This window comes from Mya arenaria, chromosome 9, assembly GCF_026914265.1.
Source record: "Mya arenaria isolate MELC-2E11 chromosome 9, ASM2691426v1".
In the NCBI taxonomy this organism is placed as follows: Eukaryota; Metazoa; Mollusca; class Bivalvia; order Myida; family Myidae; genus Mya; species Mya arenaria.
In genome coordinates, this window is record NC_069130.1 from 44,058,526 (window position 1) to 44,080,847 (window position 22,322).

Below are 22,322 nucleotides of genomic sequence, written 5' to 3' on the forward strand. Positions count from 1 at the left end.
GTTTTGCAGATTTGTGTTAATTTATTAAAAAACAAGAACATTTCTTATGATAAGAGGTAATAAAATCCTAGTTTTGCTTTAATAATAGTTTATTAATCTCTATTTAAAAATTTGTTACATCAAGGAAACTAGTAATTGGTGGCTCATTACTTTGCCATATATAGTACTACACAGAGTTAATTAAGGGTCTATTTATGTTTAACTGTATCAGATTTGCCCATATAAACATGTAAAAAGACCAAAGAATTGGTTCGAGAGGACTTATTTTTTCTTTAAATTGACAAATGAAAATGTTGCAAAAAAAATATTGACTCAGGTACAAACACATTAAGCCCAGATTGGTCTGGTGATCTATTCATATTAAAATTCAACTAATCCATAATCTTTGTCCATATTAAATTATTAAGATGACATAAGATCATAACAGTTAACCAAGTATTTGTACGTACAGATTAATAACATTACGGAGTAAATCTATGAGCGTCGGTATATGTATCTGTACTAATCACGTGACTTTCACATGCTAAATTAACGCATTATAAACTGGGAAACCATCATGCGCAATTTTTAAACGGGTAAACTTAGTAGAGACAGCAACGAACAGAAACATAGAACAGAACAGAACATTTATTTCCAAGAAGGTCATAAACCCATCTGGCAAAACATGTACATATACCGACGATTTCTATCACGTTAAATGATGTACCATAAGTTTCATAATAGTTTGTAATGATAATTCTAGACATGTTTTGAGGAAATACTGTATTTGCCGATTTTGGGACCATTCGGTGTCTAGTCCCTTTAATGTTTCGATTGTAAGTCAATGTTAATTATTTATATTTTGGCATGACCGGACTGCAAATGGTGAAATTTAAACTAACTAGCCGAAAAGTTTTAGTTACGCTATTGGAAATTGAGCTATTTTTGGCTTGAATTGACAGATATCTGTTCAAATGAGCACCTGCCAATTGCCTTTTGGTGTTCGTTCATAAATCTTAGTAAAATTACTCAATTGCAACAGTTAAAACGCAAGAAAAAGTAACTAAGGGTAATAACTCTGTAATACAATGGAGCTCTAAAATAGAGCTATGGTCCTTGCACACTGCACTTCCTTTCAGTATGTTCTATCATTGTATGAAATTTATTTAAATTCCATCCATAAGTTTGCCTCGGACCTACCCACCGACCCACCGGTCAACCGACCACAGGGTGACTCCAATGTACCCCTTTCAATGTGCATGTTCCAGAATAATACATTCTGTTTTCAGTGATCAACCAGTGATATACACTGTACATGTTCTAGAGTTATAGAATCTGCTTCTTAATCATCAACCAGTGATATACAATGTACATGTTCTAGAGTTATAGAATCTGTTTCTTAATCATCAACCAGTGATATACAATGTACATGTTCTAGAGTTATAGAATCTGTTTCTTAATCATCAACCAGTGATATATAATGTACATGTTGTAGACTTATAGAATCTGTTTCTTAATCATCAACCAGTGATATACACTGTACATGTTCTAGAGTTATAGAATCTGTTTCTTAATCATCAACCAGTGATATACAATGTACATGTTCTAGAGTTATAGAATCTGTTTCTTAATCATCAACCAGTGATATACAATGTACATGTTCTAGAGTTATAGAATATGTTTCTTAATCACCAACCAGTGATAAACAATGTACATGTTCTAGAGTTATAGAATCTGTTTCTTAATCATCAACCAGTGATATATAATGTACATGTTCTAGAGTTATAGAATCTGTTTCTTAATCATCAACCAGTGATATTATACAATGTACATGTTCTAGAGTTATAGAATCTGCTTCTTAATCACCAACCAGTGATATTATACAATGTACATGTTCTAGAGTTATAGAATCTGCTTCTTAATCACCAACCAGTGATATACAATGTACATGTTCTAGAGTTATAGAATCTGTTTCTTAATCACCAACCAGTGATATACAATGTACATGTTCTAGAGTTATAGAATCTGCTTCTTAATCACCAACCAGTGATATACACTGTCCATGTTCTAGAGTTATAGAATCTGCTTCTTAATCACCAACCAGTGATATACACTGTACATGTTCTAGAGTTATAGAATCTGCTTCTTAATCACCAACCAGTGATATACACTGTACATGTTCTAGAGTTATAGAATCTGCTTCTTAATCACCAACCAGTGATATACAATGTACATGTTCTAGAGTTATAGATTCTGTTTCTTAATCACCAACCAGTGATATACAATGTACATGTTCTAGAGTTATAGAGTCTGTTTCTTAATCACCAACCAGTGATATACAATGTACATGTTCTAGAGTTATAGAATCTGTTTCTTAATCACCAACCAGTGATATACAATGTACATGTTCTAGAGTTATATAATCTGTTTCTTAATCATCAACCAGTGATATACAATGTACATGTTCTAGAGTTATAGAATCTGTTTCTTAATCACCAACCAGTGATATACAATGTACATGTTCCTGAAATATAGATCCTTCTTCTTCATTATAAGGATTGATGTTATGTATCGTTGGATAAGTAACATGTGAACTTCACTTATCCACAAATGCATGCAATTATAAACACAACTCTACAAATATTTTGATGTTTTATTCAATATCAAATCAGTTACTGACAAACACAAGACGTATCCAAGGAAACGGACCAGAATGTTTTAAATCCTAAAAATATCAATCAATACAGTTAACAGTGCTAGGATAAATTTTAAAACTCTGTAAAAAACACACTTCTCCAGACTTATATTTTAAACATCTTATTGAAACTGTAACATTTCTACTAAATAACTTTGCTTTTCTGTTTGACAATCTTTTTTAAAATATTTAAACATGTAAATATGTACATAACACCATATCCAACAATCAAACAATACAGACAGTAAACTATATGACTAGACTATAAATACCAATAATTGAATATGGTAATTTCTGAAAAATCTCAAACAACAATTCTGTGAGTTAATTTTAATCCATAAAATACTTCTACAAATATCTAAAACATCATATAAAAGCACCTCTCTAAAAAAAGCACATTGAGTAAATACCGTAAGTTTCACATCGCACAGCATATAATATCTATTTATAACTGATGTTAAAGTAACAATAAACAATTAGTGTTTGAAATTATATTTTGTCCAATGGGATGATATTTTTCCTAAAATCTGCAATACATTTAGTTTGATTATTATTGATTTAAATCATGTGAATCAGTAGGTTTAACCAGCGGCTTGGCAAATAGACAAAATATAATCTCAAACACTAAGCCGGTCAACCTTTGTCCATGACATAAGGTTGAACTTTTTGGAAAAGTGTAAATTGCTGAATTTTATAAATTGAAACAACATTCCGCAATGTTTGAATTTAATGATTTCTTGAAGCAAAAGTATGATGCATACAAGTATATCTGTGATGCTTGGCACATGTTACCTTATAATCTGTTTCAAAACGTATCATATAGATTCAGTAATCAACAAGATGTTACATACAAAGTTCATTAAGGTAATCCATCCAACATAAATGCAACAAAAGGTTACATGTAGTTTAAACTTACAAAATGTTAAGTTAAAGAAATTTTATGTTTTCATCGAAAACTTTTTGTATAAACATTTGTGTAAACATTATAATATTTCAGAAACTAATTAATAAAATTGCTTTGTTGTCTCATTTTAATGTTTTCCTATGATATCTCCTTTTATTATACTTTATCATTTAGCATTATTATGGTGATATTCAAAAATGCAATCCATCAAAAATAATATAATGGTTCATCAATATAAATTTCAAAAGAAGTTATCTCGATGTTAATTTATAAACAAGTCTTCCTTTTGAGGCTTAATTTATTCTAATAATGTTTGTTTCCACAAACGCAACCATCCCTATATCTTCCTCCCAAGTCTACATTTATTTGACGATAATGTTTTTTTTTGGTAAATTCCTTATAATGTGCATTTTCTGAGTCAATATCTTAAAATTTGGATAATGTTTTTCTTAAATTTTCTACAATAGTGAATACCCTGATATAGGTCAGTTAGGTACAAAAACCTGGTTCTCAAAAATTAAAAAGATAAAAAAGAGTTATTCCTACATACCGAGCCTAATTTATATCATTTCTTTTTATCTGATGGATGGCTTACCTGAACTTGAATACTGCGAGACCGTGTCATGCTGAGTACCTTAATTAATTATACATAACATGTTAATACTACGTGATCTGAAAATGTATATTTGGAATGACGAAGACCTCCATGGCAACATTCAACATTAGCAACACGTCCACAACACAAAATATCTACATTCAGATGTACCCTTTGACCAAGCAAGACGATAATACACTCAAACATTAAAATGTAATATAATGTACAGCTTCACCGTTTTTACTGTATATAATATACTAAGATAGATAAATACACAAGCGAAAAACAGTGATAAAAAGTGGGTAAAATCTAAATACTTTGTCAAGTATGTAGTGAAAAACTGAAACTGACACAATTTATTCCATGTATATTAATACAATCTATGTCATCTGTCATATTAAGAACTAAAAAAAAACATTTAAAAATTAAAAACTAAACCGTTGGTAAGTAATTCAAATAGAACTTTTTGATTTGCATTCGTCCATTTTTCTACACAGTGAAAGCTTAAAAATGTAATTTATTTTACTTGTTTTCTTCCATTGACATACTTTATCAATTACTTTATGACAAAAGAACGTGCATCAACGGTATTAGACTCCTTAATAAAGCTTAAACTGAAGTGCAGATAGCTCTTACTATTTTGAAAGTAATATCTTGAGAGATAAATTCTCTCAACAAGATATACAGAATAGCTCTTGGAAAAATGACTATTTCAAAAATATCTTGATAGTAAAATTCTCTATATACCAAGATAGAACACCATTTCATAGAAAGGATCGGAGTAAGGTCTCAGATCAGACATCATACATGACTCTCACAACACACTAAATAACGATACCTAAATAACAATATCACTCTGTAATTAAACAGAGATAAATGAACTTCACACTTTTGTTTAATGAGAAAGTAATGTTCAGCCTGTATACATGTGTAAAAGGTTCCTATGTTATGTAAAACTATATTAAGTTATAGTTCTGGCATCCACAACTGTGTATTACTATTGAAATAATTTCAATAATACTCAAAATACGAGGTAAGTGGGTACCATGTTGTCAAGGCAACATTCAATAACTAAGATACTACATAAGTGAATATCATTGTTATTTATCCATATATTAGATACTGAACTGTTTAGCCCCGCCTACTGTTTCTATTCCAATATGGGAGTTAATGTAACTCTCAAACATGGTATAGGTCTGAATCTTTGACAGGGGTGGCACATGAGTTTATGTTTTGAACATTAATATTATCATCACGTACCTACTACGGGTCCATGCTATCATAAAGATAATTCCTGTCTAAAGTATAAAAAACAAGAAAATATTTCGCAAATTATTAAAAAACAACAAATAGTCAGCTTAACTTAATCCTGTTTAAAGGGACTTATGAAGTTTCCAGAAATTTGGGCCAGAGAAATACCTCTAAAACTGTGGGAGTTGTTCGCTCCACAAACCTCAATATTCAAGTAGCCCAAAGTGTAAAAATCCTACTCTAGGGCATGTTACTGTACGTGTAAGTCGTGGTGGCCTTTCCTTTACCTTGAGCAGCTTGAGTCCATGTCTTATTGCAGTATAAATCATCGAGTAATGTGTGTCATTATTAACCTCTGTGTTTGTCGTGAGATATTCTCTGTCAAATTGGTCAGTATCGTTCCCTGATGTACAGTAAATTTAAAAATAAAATAACTTTTCTCAATCAGTTTGTATTTCAACGTGATTCCATTATATCCATGTTTCAAAATTCTCAATAGCATTAATCCTTGCAAATAAATTTCACATGACAATTATCAAAGGAAATAACTCATTCCCCAGTTTGACTTATAACTGAGCTTTCCCCAATCTCTTCTTGTGTACTTCTTCCCACTTTCTCTCCTCCTTTCATACCATTCTCTGATGTCTCCAAGTTTTCCTCCCAATTATCTTTAAGAGAGGTTTTAGAATCGCATATATCTTTATCAGCCTTCATACTAGTAGTTTCTCCATCAATGTCCCTTACAGTGTCATCATCTTCTTTATTGTTTTCTCCATAAATTATGTGAGGATCCTTATTCTCTCCGGATTTGGGTTTATCTAATGTTCCAAATGGCTTATCATCTATGTGGCTAGGCTTATAAATTTCAAGCCGTTGACGTTTCCGTGACGTCATCTCCTCTTCACTGCTATCGTCCTGCGCTTCAATTTCAGCATTTTCTCTCCATCGCTGTTTTCTCGACTCGTGTGATGCTATCATCTCGTCAAGGGTCACTGTAATAAAAATTGGCATCAACCTATATTGTGCGCCTATAAGTCATTTGGACTCCTGCAATGGTAGGTCATCTGAATACAAATACAAGTCTGGGCAAATGAATATTCTTCAAGTTTGTGATTAATAAACATCAATCGTTTTACAATAAGTAATAGGTGATATATGATGATTCAAAGGGCAATTACACTATAAAGCGGACTTAATCAAAGTAAAAAAAAACTTTGTCAGGAACTACTTTTCATCATGGGTGTGGTTTCTACCAATTGTGAAGTCGTTCCATGAAAAACTGTAGATTAGGAAGAAGTTTAAGTCTTAAAATGATATTAACCTACAGACAGAGAAGGTTGACAGACTGCCAAAGTGACCTCTATATACTTATTGTAGTCTCAAACTACTGATTATTTTCAGCGATGTTCCGATGATCAATTATAATCAAAAATTATAATAAAAAATTGATTGGTTGAGCCTGAAATTGGTGACAATTAATTGTATTTGGTCATAATTGATCATATATTCAGATTACTCCTGAACTTGATCAACCCTGTTGTACGGACTACTTACAGCCTCCCTGTCTCTCCATCAGCACCTTAGGATTCCTGTCTTCTACGAGCCATTTAGACTGCATCAGTAAAGGGGGACTCAGATCACACCAGGGCGCAATGTCAAAGTCTGAAAAAATGACAGAAAGATTAGTTCAAATCCAATTTACAGTAGATAAAAGAATAAGAAGCACATTTACTAATTCATTTATCACCCCTATATTGTCTCACAAATATTTGAGAGTCCGATACATCAACTGTAACTTACAATACATGTAAAGTGAATCATGCCATCTTGATGAGACTTTTTGTTTATAATAAACCTGAGAATGTTTGAAAACTTTCTCATCGAAAATGCTTTCATAATTTAAAACTCATTATTTGAATTTTGTTTTTTGTCAGAAGTAAAACTACAACTTTAACTACATAGATAAGTGTCAAATATCTGAATATTTATAATAGGGTCCATAAACAGGAGGAATACATAAATATGCCAGGACTTGTCCGTTTTTCTTGATTTAATCCAGGGCTATATATATGTGTATTGGCACTTGCTGGGGACGGGTATTATTGGCAAAGCATCGAGATCTAGAACAATATTTCATAAGCATATCTCAATATATCGTTGAAATAAAAATAGGTAATGTATAGTAATTAATCCAGGGCTATATATATGTGTATTGGCACTTGCTGGGGACGGTTATTATTGGCAAAGCATCGAGATCTAGAACAATATTTCATAAGCATATCTCAATATATCGTTGAAATAAAAATAGGTAATGTATGGTAACTAATTAGGTTTCCCTGTTCATATCATTATTATTTCACTTTCTGTTTCGATAATCCATAAATTGCAGAACTAGGTATCAATAATGTTGCTCATACCTAGAACAGGCTTTGTCAAATACTAACCAAGTTTAATGTAAATATTGTGAATGGTTTCTGGTATATAGGGTATTGTAGACCTACAGTAAGGACAACATTAGTGAATGGCAGTACAATTTCTATTGAACAACAAACAAGCTAAAGATTGCATAAAACATCTCTCCAAACCTAGGGGTCCTTCTTAAGGGTGTGAGTGGTCTAGTGGTTTAGGTGTCTGCCCGTAACCCAACAGGTCTCAGGTTTACAAACCATGGGAACATTCTAATGGCATCTTAGAAAGGACACAGTACTGGTTTCTGCTCAGGCAACTGACTCCAGATGATTTACATCGTTAACTCACATCAGCTTTCAGCTATCCCAAAAGTTGTGTGAAAATAAATATAACCAGAACACCTCCGTACCTGTTTCCACTTTAGCTTTCTCGAGATCATCCAGCATGCTCTTCACCATTGTTGCTCTTTGAAAAAATAAGAAGAGATGTTATCAATAAAAGTTTGATCAGCCAGGGGTTGTCAGCAAGATGGATAAGTAAATTTTCTCTGAGTTCTCCTATTTCCCCCACAGCATAAGACCACACTCTCGCGCAACATGACATGAGTGTGACTGTGTGACTAAGCTTAATTTAATATTACTTTCTTCACTGTTGTAAAAAATAAAGATTAAAATAAATAAAGTTGAAAATAAATCAATTGACCGCTGTCAATCATTTAAACACCACTTTACATGCTTTAGAACCAGCACAAACGCCAGTGAAAAACAAATTCTAATAAGGCTAATAAGGCAAGTCAAGCTCCTTGCTTACTTGATGGAATGCTCAGCCCAAAGCTGCTGGAGGGAGGTGAGGTTGCCTTCATGGCATTCTGAAACATGAATGGGGAAAGTCTTAAAACTGTTTTGAAAATACTGGGCCGATTGTTAAGAAATTTGTTAAAGTAAGCAAGTATTAATTACAGAAGTGTTCACTTTTAAGTCTTAACTTCTCTAGAAGATTAATGAATTCACTTGTGATCTGCAGTATTTGTAACAAATGCTGTTTTAACAGTACCTGTCTTATTCAAATACATATGAGGATATCATCAACTTTTTATGTCTACAAGTTAACAACAATATCGTTAGTCACGTTGTTTACTTTCACAACAATCTGAACAATCGTCCAAATGTTTTCAAGAACCAACAACAGGGCTATTGTACTATCTCATTTCTTTAATTGACCATTGCAAATGCTTGCTTGATTTGTTTGCATCCTTTTATCGACTGCAATATAATAATATGTGCCAAGTAAAGGTCATCTGACAAAAAAAAATGCTTTCAAAACTGTACTCATGGTAAAAATATCTGTAGTTCTAAAATTAAAAAAAGTTGGTCAAAAGGACAAAGTCAAGGGCATCAGAGGACAACATTGATGCTAATTTGCAAAACTGTAGACATGGTCTAAATATCATTGCTGAAGCTTTAAGAATAAAAAAGAAGGTCAAAAGGGGTGGGGCCAGCTTTGGCCCCAGGGGCATATTTTGAGCCTTGTGATGCCTTAATTAAAAAAGCAAGTGTTTGCAAAGCTGGTTCTGACAAAAAGGTTTTCAAACATTCAAATTTAAGTATACCAAACCTATGAAACCAGTACAGAACATGTAAACTTGGCTAAAAATAAAAATCACTCATGCAGACCTGGCTAAAAATAGGTTAGGCCTAAAAAAAATACATTTGGTTCGGGTTACCCGACCCTACCTACGGAATAGGCGCCGACCCTACCGTTTTTATAGTCAGTTTGAAAAAAAAGAAGGAAAAACTAAAAAAAAAAAAAAAAAAAAAAATCGTTTTTTTTTTTAAATTGCTTTTCAATATGTAGTTGAACCTTAAATGCTTATACAGAAGATAACTTTAACACCATTCTCCAATGATGAAAATGATATTCTTATACAAAGCCTAATAAAAAAATAAAATAAAACAAGAGATGTTTGTCAAACATTATGCCCCCTGAGCGCCAAGTTGCCAGAAATATTTGGACAATTGAATGAAATATGCATGGACTGAAATGACAGCTGATTTGTCATTGGATGCATATGAGGCAGGTCATCTACTTATGATAACTTAAGAAGGCAAATAAATGCCCAACTAAAATAGTAACATAAAAGAAAATCATTTCTATACAAACATTTATACATCAATCCCAATCATCTGTGCATGCATTAAAAAAATATGGACAATCAGAAAACCTTTTTTCAGCTTACAGTCACACTGACCTTGACCTTTGACCCACTGACCTCAAAATCAATAGGGTTCATCTGCTGGTCATGACCAATACACCTACCAAGTATGAGGTCCCTGGGTCAAAGCGTTCTCAAGTTATTGATCGGAAACCGTTTTTCATGTAAAGGTCACACTGACCTTGACCTTTGACCCACTGACCTCAAAATCAATAGGGTTCATCTGCTGGTCATGACCAATAAGCCTACCTAGTATGAGGTCCCTGGGTCAAAGCGTTCTCAAGTTATTGATCGGAAACCGTTTTTCATGTTAAGGTCACACTGACCTTGACCTTTGACCCACTGACCTCAAAATCAATAGGGTTCATCTGCTGGTCATGACCAATACACCTACCAAGTATGAGGTCCCTGGGTCAAAGCGTTCTCAAGTTATTGATCGGAAACCGTTTTTCATGTAAAGGTCACACTGACCTTGACCTTTGACCCACTGACCTCAAAATCAATAGGGTTCATCTGCTGGTCATGACCAATAAGCCTACCTAGTATGAGGTCCCTGGGTCAAAGGTAAAGGTCACACTGACCTTGACCTTTGACCCACTGACCTCAAAATCAATAGGGTTCATCTGCTGGTCATGACCAATAAGCCTACCTAGTATGAGGTCCCTGGGTCAAAGCGTTCTCAAGTTATTGATCGGAAACCGTTTTTCATGTTAAGGTCACACTGACCTTGACCTTTGACCCACTGACCTCAAAATCAATAGGGTTCATCTGCTGGTCATGACCAATACACCTACCAAGTATGAGGTTCCTGGGTCAAAGCGTTCTCAAGTTATTGATCGGAAACCGTTTTTCATGTAAAGGTCACACTGACCTTGACCTTTGACCCACTGACCTCAAAATCAATAGGGTTCATCTGCTGGTGATGACCAATACACATACCAAGTATGAGGTCCCTCGGTCAAAGCGTTCTCAAGTTATTGATCGGAAACCATTTGGTATTCCGACCGACCGACCGACCGACCGACAGACAGACAGACCGACCGACCGACCGACCGACATGTGCAAAACAATATACCCCACTTTTTTCAAAAGGGGGCATAAAAAGCCTACCTACCCTACCTATTTTTGAAAAGGATGTAACCCTAACCAAACAATATTTTTTTAGGCCTTAACTAAAAGGAGCATTTCTTTAAAACTTTCAAGTCCCATAATCAAGGCATGCATGGCGGATATGGCTGGTTTTCGAAAGGAACCGAGCTCTTATTGATATCTAAATACTGTACAAGTTTCATCCAGATACAATCAAAACTGAAGACCGTATCGCGTTAACAAGAAATTTTTTACAGACGCACGTACGGACGGACTCACATACTACGTACACATTACCATCGCAAAAGTTCTTCTGGCCTTAGACCAGTAGAGCTAAAAATCATTTGTCTCCATTCTCGACTTTTATATACAGATATAAGATTTTATGCATTTTGACTGAAATCCTTTATTGGACTTTCACCTCTGCTTTGGGACTCACAGACTTTTTAATTTTCTTATAGTAATAAGAATGCTTGACTCATAAATAGTGATGTTCTGATGATCGATTATAATAATAATAACCTGAAAAATTAGTACATGGATTGCTAAATTGTATAAATCTGATAACATTTAATCACCATTAATCTGAACATCATTTATAAAAATAATTACCAATATTTCCAATTTATTTTTTGGTTTCGATTTTAGTTTTTTCTTTGTTTGATCAAAATTTACATCAAAAATCCGAAATCACTCTTTCGAAATTATTTTGACTTCAAAATAAGTGTCCCAATTGCAACAAGTATAAAACTTTTTGTGAGAATTCCATTATTTAAAGCAAAAACTGTTTAATACACCTTAACTTTGCGAAGGTAAATGCTATATGGCAAACTTGTTGCATCCATTGATTTGTAATTTAAATTATTTCTACCTTGTTCCCTTCCTTTAAAAAAGTATAAACTATGAACATTAGAGGAGAATTACTAGTATTGAGTTGCAATTATTAAAACTAGAGATTGCTCTTTTCAAAAGTCTTTGTCTCCCCTATTGTGTGGTCGTAGCTGAGAACAAATAAATGATGGACGTGAAATTAGTAATTCTGGACTGGAGACAAACTAACAGTGAAGCTTGGTTTATTCACCTGCATTGAATAGTGAAGAGAAAAAGGTATTGTTGATTAATCTTGGAAAATGTAAACGAAGTTTGCATTGTATTAAGTTTCTGGGCGCAAGCGTTATTCAATTATTGATCGGAAACCATTTTTCAGCTCAAGGTTATCATTACCTTGACCTTTGACCTACTGATTACAAATCATTAGGGATCATCTACATGACCAACTTGCATACCAAGTATTAAGTTCTTGGGTGCAAGTGTTCTTTTGTTACTAAGCGGTAAATGTTTCTTCACCTCAAGGTCACGGCAACCTTGACCTTTGACCTACTAATCACAAAATCAATAGGAGTCACATGACTAACTAGTATATAAAGTATTAAGCTTCTGGGGAAAAGTGTTCTAAAGTTATTGAGCAGAAACCATTTTCAACTTAAGGTCATTGCCAACATATTGTTTTTTGCCTGAAGATAACCTTGACCTTTGTCCTTTTGATCTCAAAATCAATAGGGGTCATCTTCTAGTCATGAACATCTAGCATTCCAAGTATGAAGTTCCTGGACCCAAAGGATCTTTAGTATTTGAGCGGAAACCAATTCTTCACATCAAGGTCATGGTGACCTTGACCTTTGACCTAGTGAACCAAAAATCAATACTAGTCATGACCAACTACTAGCATACCAAATTCCTGGGTCTAAGCGTTCTATTGTTATTGAGCAGAAACGAAGTGTGAGATTCAGACTGACTGACTGACGGACTGACCGACAGACGGGGCAAAAACAATATGTCTCCCCATGAAAGGGGGTGACATAATAACTTGTATTGACCTTACTTTGTGTGCTTGCATCAATTAGCAAATTGTAAGATGTTTTCTATTAACTAAACACAATGCAAGGGAGATAACTAGACAAAAACCAAATACATACTTCAACCGATTCTTTCCCTTTGCCAACAAGGAAAAGCACAGAGAAGATGCTGCGAATCTGATGCCACAGGAACGCCCTCCCGACGATCGTGAGTTCGCACATTGTGAATCCGTCATCGGTCTCATCTAGAGTCTTGACTTCAACCTCCATGATTTTTCGAACATAGTTTGTAATGCCATCTTTAACATTGAATTTGCAGAAGTTGCGGAAGTCATATTCGCCAATCATTTTTTTTGCCAGCTTATTCCATGAGCTGTGTTGAATTAAACAAGAGGGCCAAATGGCCCTGAATCGCTCACCTGTCATATATTGCACATTGGTTTGATAAGAAATCTGGATGGTTCAAAGTAGTAAAGGTTTTTTAGAAGTCTGGGTCATTTTTTACCCCAATGCCAAAGTTTGGACAATAAAGGTAGAGGTCCACTTAATGATGTATTATGCCAAATAGCTCTAGTCCTTGTGAATTCGGAGAGAATTTTTTATGCTTCTATTATATACAAATATTGAAAACCTAAGCCTATGAACACGGGGCGTGGCCAATTTTGACCCCAGGGCTAAAGTTTGAACAATCTTAATAGTGGTCCAATAAACGATGCTTCATAAAAAATATCTAAGGCCTTCGCCTTTTAGTTTCGGAGAAGAAGATTTTTTTCAGTTTTCATCATATACATATATAAGGAAACCCATGACCGCCGGGGTGGGGCCATTTTTTGACCCCAGGGCCAAAGATTGAACAATATTGGTACAAGTCAACTAGATGATATATCATGCCAAATATCTAAGCTCTTGTCACTACTTGATTTTACGTGTGTATCTATATATGTACATTTGTTATTAATTGTTGTATGTGGCCCATATTGAAAATTGGTATGTGTACTAAATATGTTATCCAGTTTAAATTAAGACGTTACTTGTCTTTGTGAGTTCGGAGAAGATTTTTTCACTATAACACACATAGAGAAAACCCATCAGCCCCGGGGTGTGGCCAATTTTGACCCCAGGGCCATAATTTGAACAAATTTTGTAGAGGTCCACTAGACGATGAATCATGCCAAATATCTAAGCTCTAAGCCACGTAAGTTCAGAGGAGAAGATTTTTTAAGTTTTCACTATAAACATATAGAGAAAACCCATGACCCCCCAAGGGGGCGGGGCCAATTTTGACCCCAAGGCCATAATTTGAACAATCTTTGTAGAGGTCCACTAGACGATGAATCATGCCAAATATCTAAGCTCTAGTCCAAGTAAATTCAAAGGAGAAGATTTTTTAAGTTTTCACTATAAACATATAGAGAATACCCTAACCCCCCGGGGCGGGGCCAATTTTGACCCCAAGGCCATAATTTGAACAATCTTTGTAAAGGTCCACTAGACGATGAATCATGCCAAATATCTAAGCTCTAGTCCAAGTAAGTTAAGAGGAGAAGATTTTTTAAGTTTTTACTATAAACATATCAAGTATACCCATGACCCCCCAAGGGGGCGGGGCCAATTTTGACCCCAAGGCCATAATTTGAACAATCTTTGTAGAGGTCCACTAGACGATGAATCATGCCAAATATCTAAGCTCTAGTCCAAGTAAATTCAAAGGAGAAGATTTTTTAGGTTTTCACTATAAACATATAGAGAATACCCTAACCCCCCGGGGCGGGGCCAATTTTGACCCCAAGGCCATTATTTGAACAATCTTTGTAAAGGTCCACTAGACAATGAATCATGCCAAATATCTAAGCTCTAGTCCAAGTAAGTTAAGAGGAGAAGATTTTTTAAGTTTTAACTATAAACATATAGAGAATACCCATGACCCCCCAAGGGGGCGGGGCCAATTTTGACCCCAGGGCCATAATTTGAACACAATTGTAGAGGTCCACTAGACGATGAACCATGCCAAATATCTAAGCTCTAGGCCAAGTAAGTTCAGAGGAGAAGATTTTTTAAGTTTTAACTATAAACATATAGAGAAAACCCATGACCCCCCGGGGCGGGGCCAATTTTGACCCCAGGGCCATAATTTGAACAAACTTTGTAGAGGTCCACTAGACGATGAATCATGCCAAATATCTAAGCTCTAGGCCAAGTAAGTTCAAAGGAGAAGATTTTTTAAGTTTTCACTATAAACATATAGAGAAAACCCATGACCCCCCCGGGGTGGGGCCAATTTTGACCCATGGGCCATAATTTGAACAAAATTTGTAGAGGTCAACTAGACGATGAATCATGCCAAATATCTAAGCTCTAGGCCAAGTAAGTTCAGAGGAGAAGATTTTTTAAGTTTTAACTATAAACATATAGAGAATACCCATGACCCCCCGGGGCGGGGCCAATTTTGACCCCAAGGCCATAATTTGAACAATCTTTGTAGAGGTCAACTAGACGATGAATCATGCCAAATATCTAAGCTCTAGGCCAAGTAAGTTCAGAGGAGAGGATTTTTTAAGTTTTCACTATAAACATATAGAGAAAACCCATGACCCCCCGGGGCGGGGCCAATTTTGACCCCAGGGCCATAATTTGAACAAACTTTGTAGAGGTCCACTAGACGATGAATCATGCCAAATATCTAAGCTCTAGGCCAAGTAAGTTCAGAGGAGAAGATTTTTTAAGTTTTCACTATAAACATATAGAGAAAACCCATGACCCCCCGGGAGGAGGCCAATTTTGACCCAAGGGCCATAATTTGAACAATCTTGGTAGAGGACCATTTGGTGATCCTACCTACCATATATCAACGGCCTAAGCCTTGTGGTTTGGGAGAAGAAGATTTTTAAAGTTTTTCCTTTTGGTTGCCATGGCAACCAGAGTTCTGCATGGAATTGAATTCTTTGAACAACTTTGATAGAAGACCACCCAAGGAACATCCCTATGAAGTTTTATTAATATTGGCCTAGCAGTTAAGGAGGAGATGTCTTTTAAGTAAATTGTTGACGGACGACGCACAACGGACGCCGGACAAAAGGCGATCACAAAAGCTCACCTTGTCACAAAGTGACAGGTGAGCTAAAAATCATAAAATCAGGAAATTTTAAGTCTTCAGATGATGTTTTTCTCCAAATCAATATTTCATGAAAATCGAACAGTTTTTAAAGTCACACTTGTATCAATACATAAACATATATAACAAACAAATTTTGAGTAATAAACCTTTAACTGCTTACTATATAATGCATTTGTGGAAAATATATCACTGGTGAGAAGATTGTAATTGTGTATTTAAAAGATGAAAACGCACAAATATTAAATGACTGGTGAGTCCTATAGATTTACAATGATCAACTATCATTTCATAAGGTAGATATACAGTGTTTTCTGCACCTTTCTTTCAAATTAAACATGCTATCCTTCATAAGAAACATGGTGTTGTATACATGTATATTCTTCCTTTTTGGTAAATTAAAACAATTGAATTAAGTATGGTACATCTTATTTGGGAGTAGAAGTGCATCTTCTTAGTTTCCTTTGGAGTTCGTTACCCAAAACATCTTTTAAGCATTTTTGCCTTAAACAAGAGCTTACAAGTTATTACAACATAAAATTAATCACTCTTGTTGGCACAAGGTTGTGCGAGTATGTGGTCTTGTTGAGGGGTAAAACAGAGTACTTGGAGAAAACCCACTTGGTTGGTAACCATGGTAACCACACATCAAACTCACATGCTGTTAAACCAACCCAGATTGCCTAGGTCAGAAGGGAGTGTACTGACCAATGGCTAACCGGACATGCTGTTAAACCAACCCAGATTGCCTAGGTCAGAAGGGAGTGTACTGACCAATGGCTAACCGGACATGCTTTATCTTTGAGGTAGGGATGCGGGTCTTACAATCAACACATCGTCTTTATCTTCCGAACACATGTGCAAAGTCATTTTAAAATATGACAAAAATACAGTCAAGACACAAAAAAACTATACGGTATATGCATATATACTATATATAATGTCCAGGGCTGATCTTTATAAAGCATCTTAAGTCAATTATCATTTAATAACTTAATACAATCTGACATATTTCATTTTCATTGCTTTAATTCAAGATACATAGTTTTATGTAAAAGAACACTTAATTCTTTTAATTTGACTATGAACGTTTTGAAAATTGACTCAAATTAAGAAATGACTTGAGATGTTTTATGAATACCGCCCCAGGTTTATTACTTACCAGTATATTAAGGTCTCCTTTGGGGAAGAAATACTTGTACGTTCTTCTCCTGCAGCTGAACCTGAAATGATACCATTGGTTGACGGTATACCATAGGAATCCTCTTTCCCCGTTTATCAATGTACTACAAACAAGTGAACTGCTCAGACCTTGCCTGTTTTCAATGTATTATCAAAATATATGTTAAAATTTCAGATTTATTGACAATATTAGAGTTTTCCACATCATTAAAGACACCAATGCTATGTGACAACACCTTCATGTAACTGGGTATACCATATATAGCAGCATTCATACTGGGTGGACTGTACAATGTTTATTTACAACACCATAATTGGTCTTTGCCAAATTAAGGGAATCAGTCTTTGTTAGGTTGCAGAAAAAGTGCATCAACAGAATGAAACCCAGGTAAGAGCTACCCTTTTCCTAACATGCACCAGCGATGTGACCCTGTAATTTCCCTACCTAAAAACGGGTAGCATTGTCATTTATGAGGCAGTAGATGACAGTCAAGAGTCTGCCACAGATCCGCTGTTATATGGGCTTGCTATTAAGTTTTTAAAGCACTACGGTAGTGCTTCCACCTACAGAGCATGGATTTCATCCAACTTATAACTTAAAGCCATAAGTGTTACTGCTAGGGATAAAATGATGATCAAGTATTGTCAATAATCAATTGCAAAATCTCTGAATCTGTCATCATATGTGGCGTATTCTTTTAAAAAAGGCAAAATAGTGTACAACAACTGTATTAATAATTTGGTATTAAGCTAAAATATTACTGGTCTTGAATATATACTTCTTTACAAACAAAACACAGCAGAAGATTTTGCATTCATGTTTTTACCATTAGTAGTAAACATCAAACAGCAGCTTGTTATTGTTTTGTACCATGAAGTTTAATCCTCTTTATGAAGTTTTAATTTCAATTACATATGGAAAATTGATCGAAAGGGTTTGAACGACTATTTCCAATGATCAATTCTGATTTTGTATCAATTTCAACTCCATCCCCCTTACCTCGCACTGAAGTCTGGGTCTATAGGCGCCCAGGCCAGCACCCTGATGTCCCGTGGCAGGTTCCTGTTCAGCATGTGGCAGTACCTTATCTCCGTGGTCTTGTCACCTGTTATAGTTCAATTAATAGGATTTAACCAATATAAAAACGTTACATGTGTTCTTTACACCCTTAGCATCCTATTTATTTTCTGCAATTCCCTGCCCTTTATATAACCTGTGCCAATTATTAAATATATTGTTGCATTTAGTCAAATTCTTTCTGAAGAAAAATAATTTGTATCAGTTGTTTTTATTTAATCTTTAATGCAGCAGAGTGCAAAAATATGATCGTAAAAAAATATACTTTGAATAGATATGTTGTAAAAAGTACAAAGCTTATTACATGTGGCTCTCTCCCTTGGCTTGAAAAAGTACAAAGCTTATTATATGAGGTTTTCTCCCTTGGATTGAACAGCAAGTTTATATCCTAAATCTGTTATTTTTTTGTTGTGACGTTATTTCGTTGGAATATTAGGTAATTTATTTGAATATAAGCTAAAGACAATTGTTATTAAGTAAAACAAGCACTAATCCAAGTCTGGAAATGTTCACTTTGTTTATTCCATGTTAGTTACAAGTTGGTCATATTATGGAATAAATTTCAAATTGGTCTAATTCAATGAGTTACCTGTCCAAATGCACTAACACCCTTGTCTGTTCGACCACACCGACTGTAACATGCTGACTCTCTGAAAAATTAGACTCTTAGTAGTCTTACAGTGTTTATATAAAAACCGTTTTATTTGTGATTTAAACAAGTTATAAAAAGCCTCAGAGTACAGAAATTGCTTTCATTACCAATTAAAATTTGACATAAGAAGCCAATCGGTTATAAACTTTCATCACTTGTAATAGAAAGCGCGGCCATCTTAATAATGAGCGTATGACAACAAATTGTAATGTAAAAAATCATTTAATTGCTAACATGCAAATTCAAAAAGACCACGTTTTAAAAGTATCATTATTTTCACCTTCTGAATGACTAGGGTAATGATACATTATCAAATTTCAGAAGATCAAACTTTTGTCAGAGTAACTGAAAAATGTGCATACTTGGACTCAATAAGCTTGCACTTTATAAGAGCCTCAAACAGTTCACGTTCAATGGTGTGCTCTGCTTCCTCTGTGCCAGCATATCCTGTGTAGTCGTGGCCGAGGTACATGACCTTCAGTGCTACATGACGTATGGTGTACCTGTGAAAGAAGTCGTAAAAATATATAACATTATTACAAATATTTATCATATATGTCATGGCTGCACTCAGTTATAAGAATAAAACAACCTGAACATTTTTGTAAACAAACTGAAAGTGAACATTTATTTATACAAAGTAATTTTGATTTAAGGTGATATACTTGTTGAAGTCAATGGGACGAAACTTCTTTTTCCTCTTCATAGCCATGCGGGGCATAGGTGGAGCTACAGAGTTCTCTTCTTTGACGGCTCTCTGAAGCACCTGAGTCTCAAGCTGACGGATTCTCGACATCAGCTCCTGCAAAATTGTACTTAGGTTAATTGCAGGCAATAATAAAAGCAGTTCCAAGTTTTACTTAATTGGGTAATACTGATAATCATACCAAATAATCAATATAATATATTAGGTCTTCTAGTATTTATTTTGTGAATGTTTCATCATAATGCATTTATTATGGTGTGACAAAACTCACAGTTTGTAACTTTTTGCATAAATCACTAGCCTGTTACATATGGTACTTGTGACTCGCTTGCCTTGACTTAAAAGGGTAGAACTGGGAAATTTAAAGTTGTCTGGATAAAACTTAGGAAAATAGCTCAATAACCAAGGTGTCTTTTTTGAAAAGAGCTGGGGTATTGCTAGTCCATATAAACAGCCACTTCAGAGTCTTTTGACAATTTTTGTTTTGGCGACTCTACGTGACCATATCTCACTTGTTGTTTTCCTAGCAAGAAGGACAGATCCCAGTGCTAAGTATATTGAGCGGAAAGATAACAGCACCTGCTAGATTGTTTCAAAATGGCGATGCTTTGTTGACAGAAGTCGATCTGAATTAGTGTTAGAATTTGTGTTTCATGAAACACATTTAAAGTGAAATAAAAGTAAGGTATTTGCTTAAAAAATATGTGTAACTTTTGTGGGGGATTTTAACAATGCAGTGTTATATATTATGGAGTAACAGTTGAAGAAAATATTTAACATTGGTTAAATAAGTCGACTAGTGGCGTTTAGGAAACAAAATGAATATCCAAATGTTAAAAAACATTCCCTAAACACGCATTATTGTGGCCTGAGTGTTGCACTTGGATCTTCTACTCACTCTTGCTTCTAAATTCTGATGTTCCTCGAGCAAAACCCTATGTCCCCGCGACTTAAAGGTATATAAAATCAAATCAAAATTATTATCATTCATATATTAAAGATCTTCAAGACACGTGTGCTATCCAATTTCTATATATTACAATTTAAGACCAAAGAAATAAAATCATATCCAATAGTCAGAGTGTCATTCATTGTAGCGCCCGCAGCATTTGCCATGATTTGGGGACCAAAATATATACTCGTTTGGCAAATATCCCACAAACAGGTGCGCGGGCAAACCTATATAAACCCAACAATAACGATTTTCATATTACAACACTATTTCTCGTTATGTTCCCTGTTTTGTCCGAAAATTAAATCCGGAATTACCTACACATACAGTGGCATGAACAGTAGCTCAAATACATGGAAAAACATAATTCAGCTTGTTGAATACAATATAACAAATAAGAGAAAAAGCTTGCTGAGAAATATTGATATAATAATACCTGTTTAGACATACGAAACATATTTTAAGATTAGCAAATCTCAACGTGATTTTTTTTGTGATTGAAAAATGCCTGTTTGTGAAATATGCAAAATTTACAACAGCATCCAATTTCTTTACATTTTCCAGATTCTTTCCGAGAATGACCAATCATATATGCTTGATGTGATCTGGTGTCAACATATTATATATTCATGACTTCCTATCTGTGACTTTAAGATACGTAATAGTTTCTTGGTAAGAAATACCATAGGATTATTAACCCTGAAATTGACCTCATATGTAGGTTACAGTCAACTAATTTTAAAGAAAAAACATCAGCTAACTAGAGATTGCTTTTTTGAAAAAGCGCTTGTCTCCCCTATTGTGTGGTCGTAGCTGAGAAAAAATAAATGATGGACATGAAATTTGTAACTTTGGACTGGAGACAAACCAACAGTGAAGTTTGGTTTAATCGATTGTATTAAATAGTGAAGAGAAGAAAGTGTTGTTGATTAATCATGGAAAATGTAAACGAAGTTTGCATTGTATGAAGTTCCTGGGCGCAAGCGTTATTCAATTATTGATCGGAAACCATTTTTCAGCTCACAGTCATCGTGACCATGACCTTTTACCTACTGATCACAACATCAATAGGGATCATCTACATAACCAACTTGCATACCAAGTATTAAGTTCTTGGGTGCAAGTGTTCTTTAGTTACTGAGCGGTAACCATTTCTTCAACTCAAGGTCATGGCAACCTTGACCTTTGACCTACTGATCTCAAAATCAATAGGGGTCATCTACTAGTCATGACCGACTAGCGTACCAAGAATGAAGTTCCTGGGTACAAGCGTTCTTAAGTTATTGAGCAGAAACCATTTTTAAGCTTAAGGTCACCGCCAACGTATCATTTTTTACCTGAAGGTAACCTTGACCTTTGACCTTTTGATCTGAAAATCAATAGGGGTCATCTTCTAGTCATGAACAACTAGCTTACCAAGTATGAAGTTCCTGAAACCAAAGGATCTTTAGTTATTGAGCGGAAACTTTTTCTTCACTTCAAGGTCATGGCAACCTTGACCTTTGACCTAGTGATCTCAAAATCAATATGGGTCATCTTCTAGTCATGACCAACTAGCATACCAAGTATGAAATTCCTGGTTGCAAGCGTTCTCTAGTTATTGAGCGGAAACAGTTTCTTCACCTCAAGGTCACGGTGACCTTGACCATT

At 34.9% G+C, this 22,322-nt stretch overlaps 1 protein-coding gene across 5 annotated transcripts; it reads right to left on the reverse strand.

Annotated features, from left to right (window-relative positions):
* Nucleotides 1–2,618: 2,618 nt before the first annotated feature.
* Nucleotides 2,619–21,180, reverse strand: LOC128202721 (uncharacterized). Of its 5 annotated transcripts, none has more exons than XM_052903802.1 (7): nucleotides 18,285–18,324; nucleotides 17,265–17,325; nucleotides 13,111–13,363; nucleotides 8,644–8,701; nucleotides 8,243–8,298; nucleotides 6,979–7,086; nucleotides 2,619–6,416 (listed from the first exon to the last, which is right to left on the reverse strand). In XM_052903802.1, exons 5-7 carry the CDS (start codon nucleotides 8,289–8,291, stop codon nucleotides 5,974–5,976), a joined length of 600 nt encoding a protein of 199 aa, XP_052759762.1. In that variant the 5' UTR covers nucleotides 8,292–8,298; nucleotides 8,644–8,701; nucleotides 13,111–13,363; nucleotides 17,265–17,325; nucleotides 18,285–18,324; the 3' UTR covers nucleotides 2,619–5,973. The 5 variants fall into 5 exon arrangements, 4 of the variants coding, with proteins under 4 accessions (XP_052759762.1, XP_052759763.1, XP_052759761.1 ...); XM_052903803.1 differs by having other exon boundaries at nucleotides 13,111–13,289; nucleotides 18,285–18,301; XR_008255796.1 differs by lacking the exons at nucleotides 2,619–6,416; nucleotides 6,979–7,086; nucleotides 8,243–8,298 and adding exons at nucleotides 18,952–19,012; nucleotides 19,377–19,517; nucleotides 19,680–19,816; nucleotides 21,109–21,180 and having other exon boundaries at nucleotides 13,111–17,325; nucleotides 18,285–18,390.
* Nucleotides 21,181–22,322: the final 1,142 nt, after the last annotated feature.

Excerpts from the sequence above, each read along its gene's own strand:
- LOC128202721 (XM_052903802.1), bottom strand. The coding sequence starts at position 8,291 with ATGGTGAAGAGCATGCTGGATGATCTCGAGAAAGCTAAAGTGGAAACA. Across the intron at positions 7,087-8,242 it reads GAAAGCTAAAGTGGAAACAG|ACTTTGACATTGCGCCCTGG; the intron begins GTACGGAGGTGT and ends TCATTTTTTCAG. Across the intron at positions 6,417-6,978 it reads GATGGAGAGACAGGGAGGCT|TGACCCTTGACGAGATGATA; the intron begins GTAAGTAGTCCG and ends TTTTTATTACAG.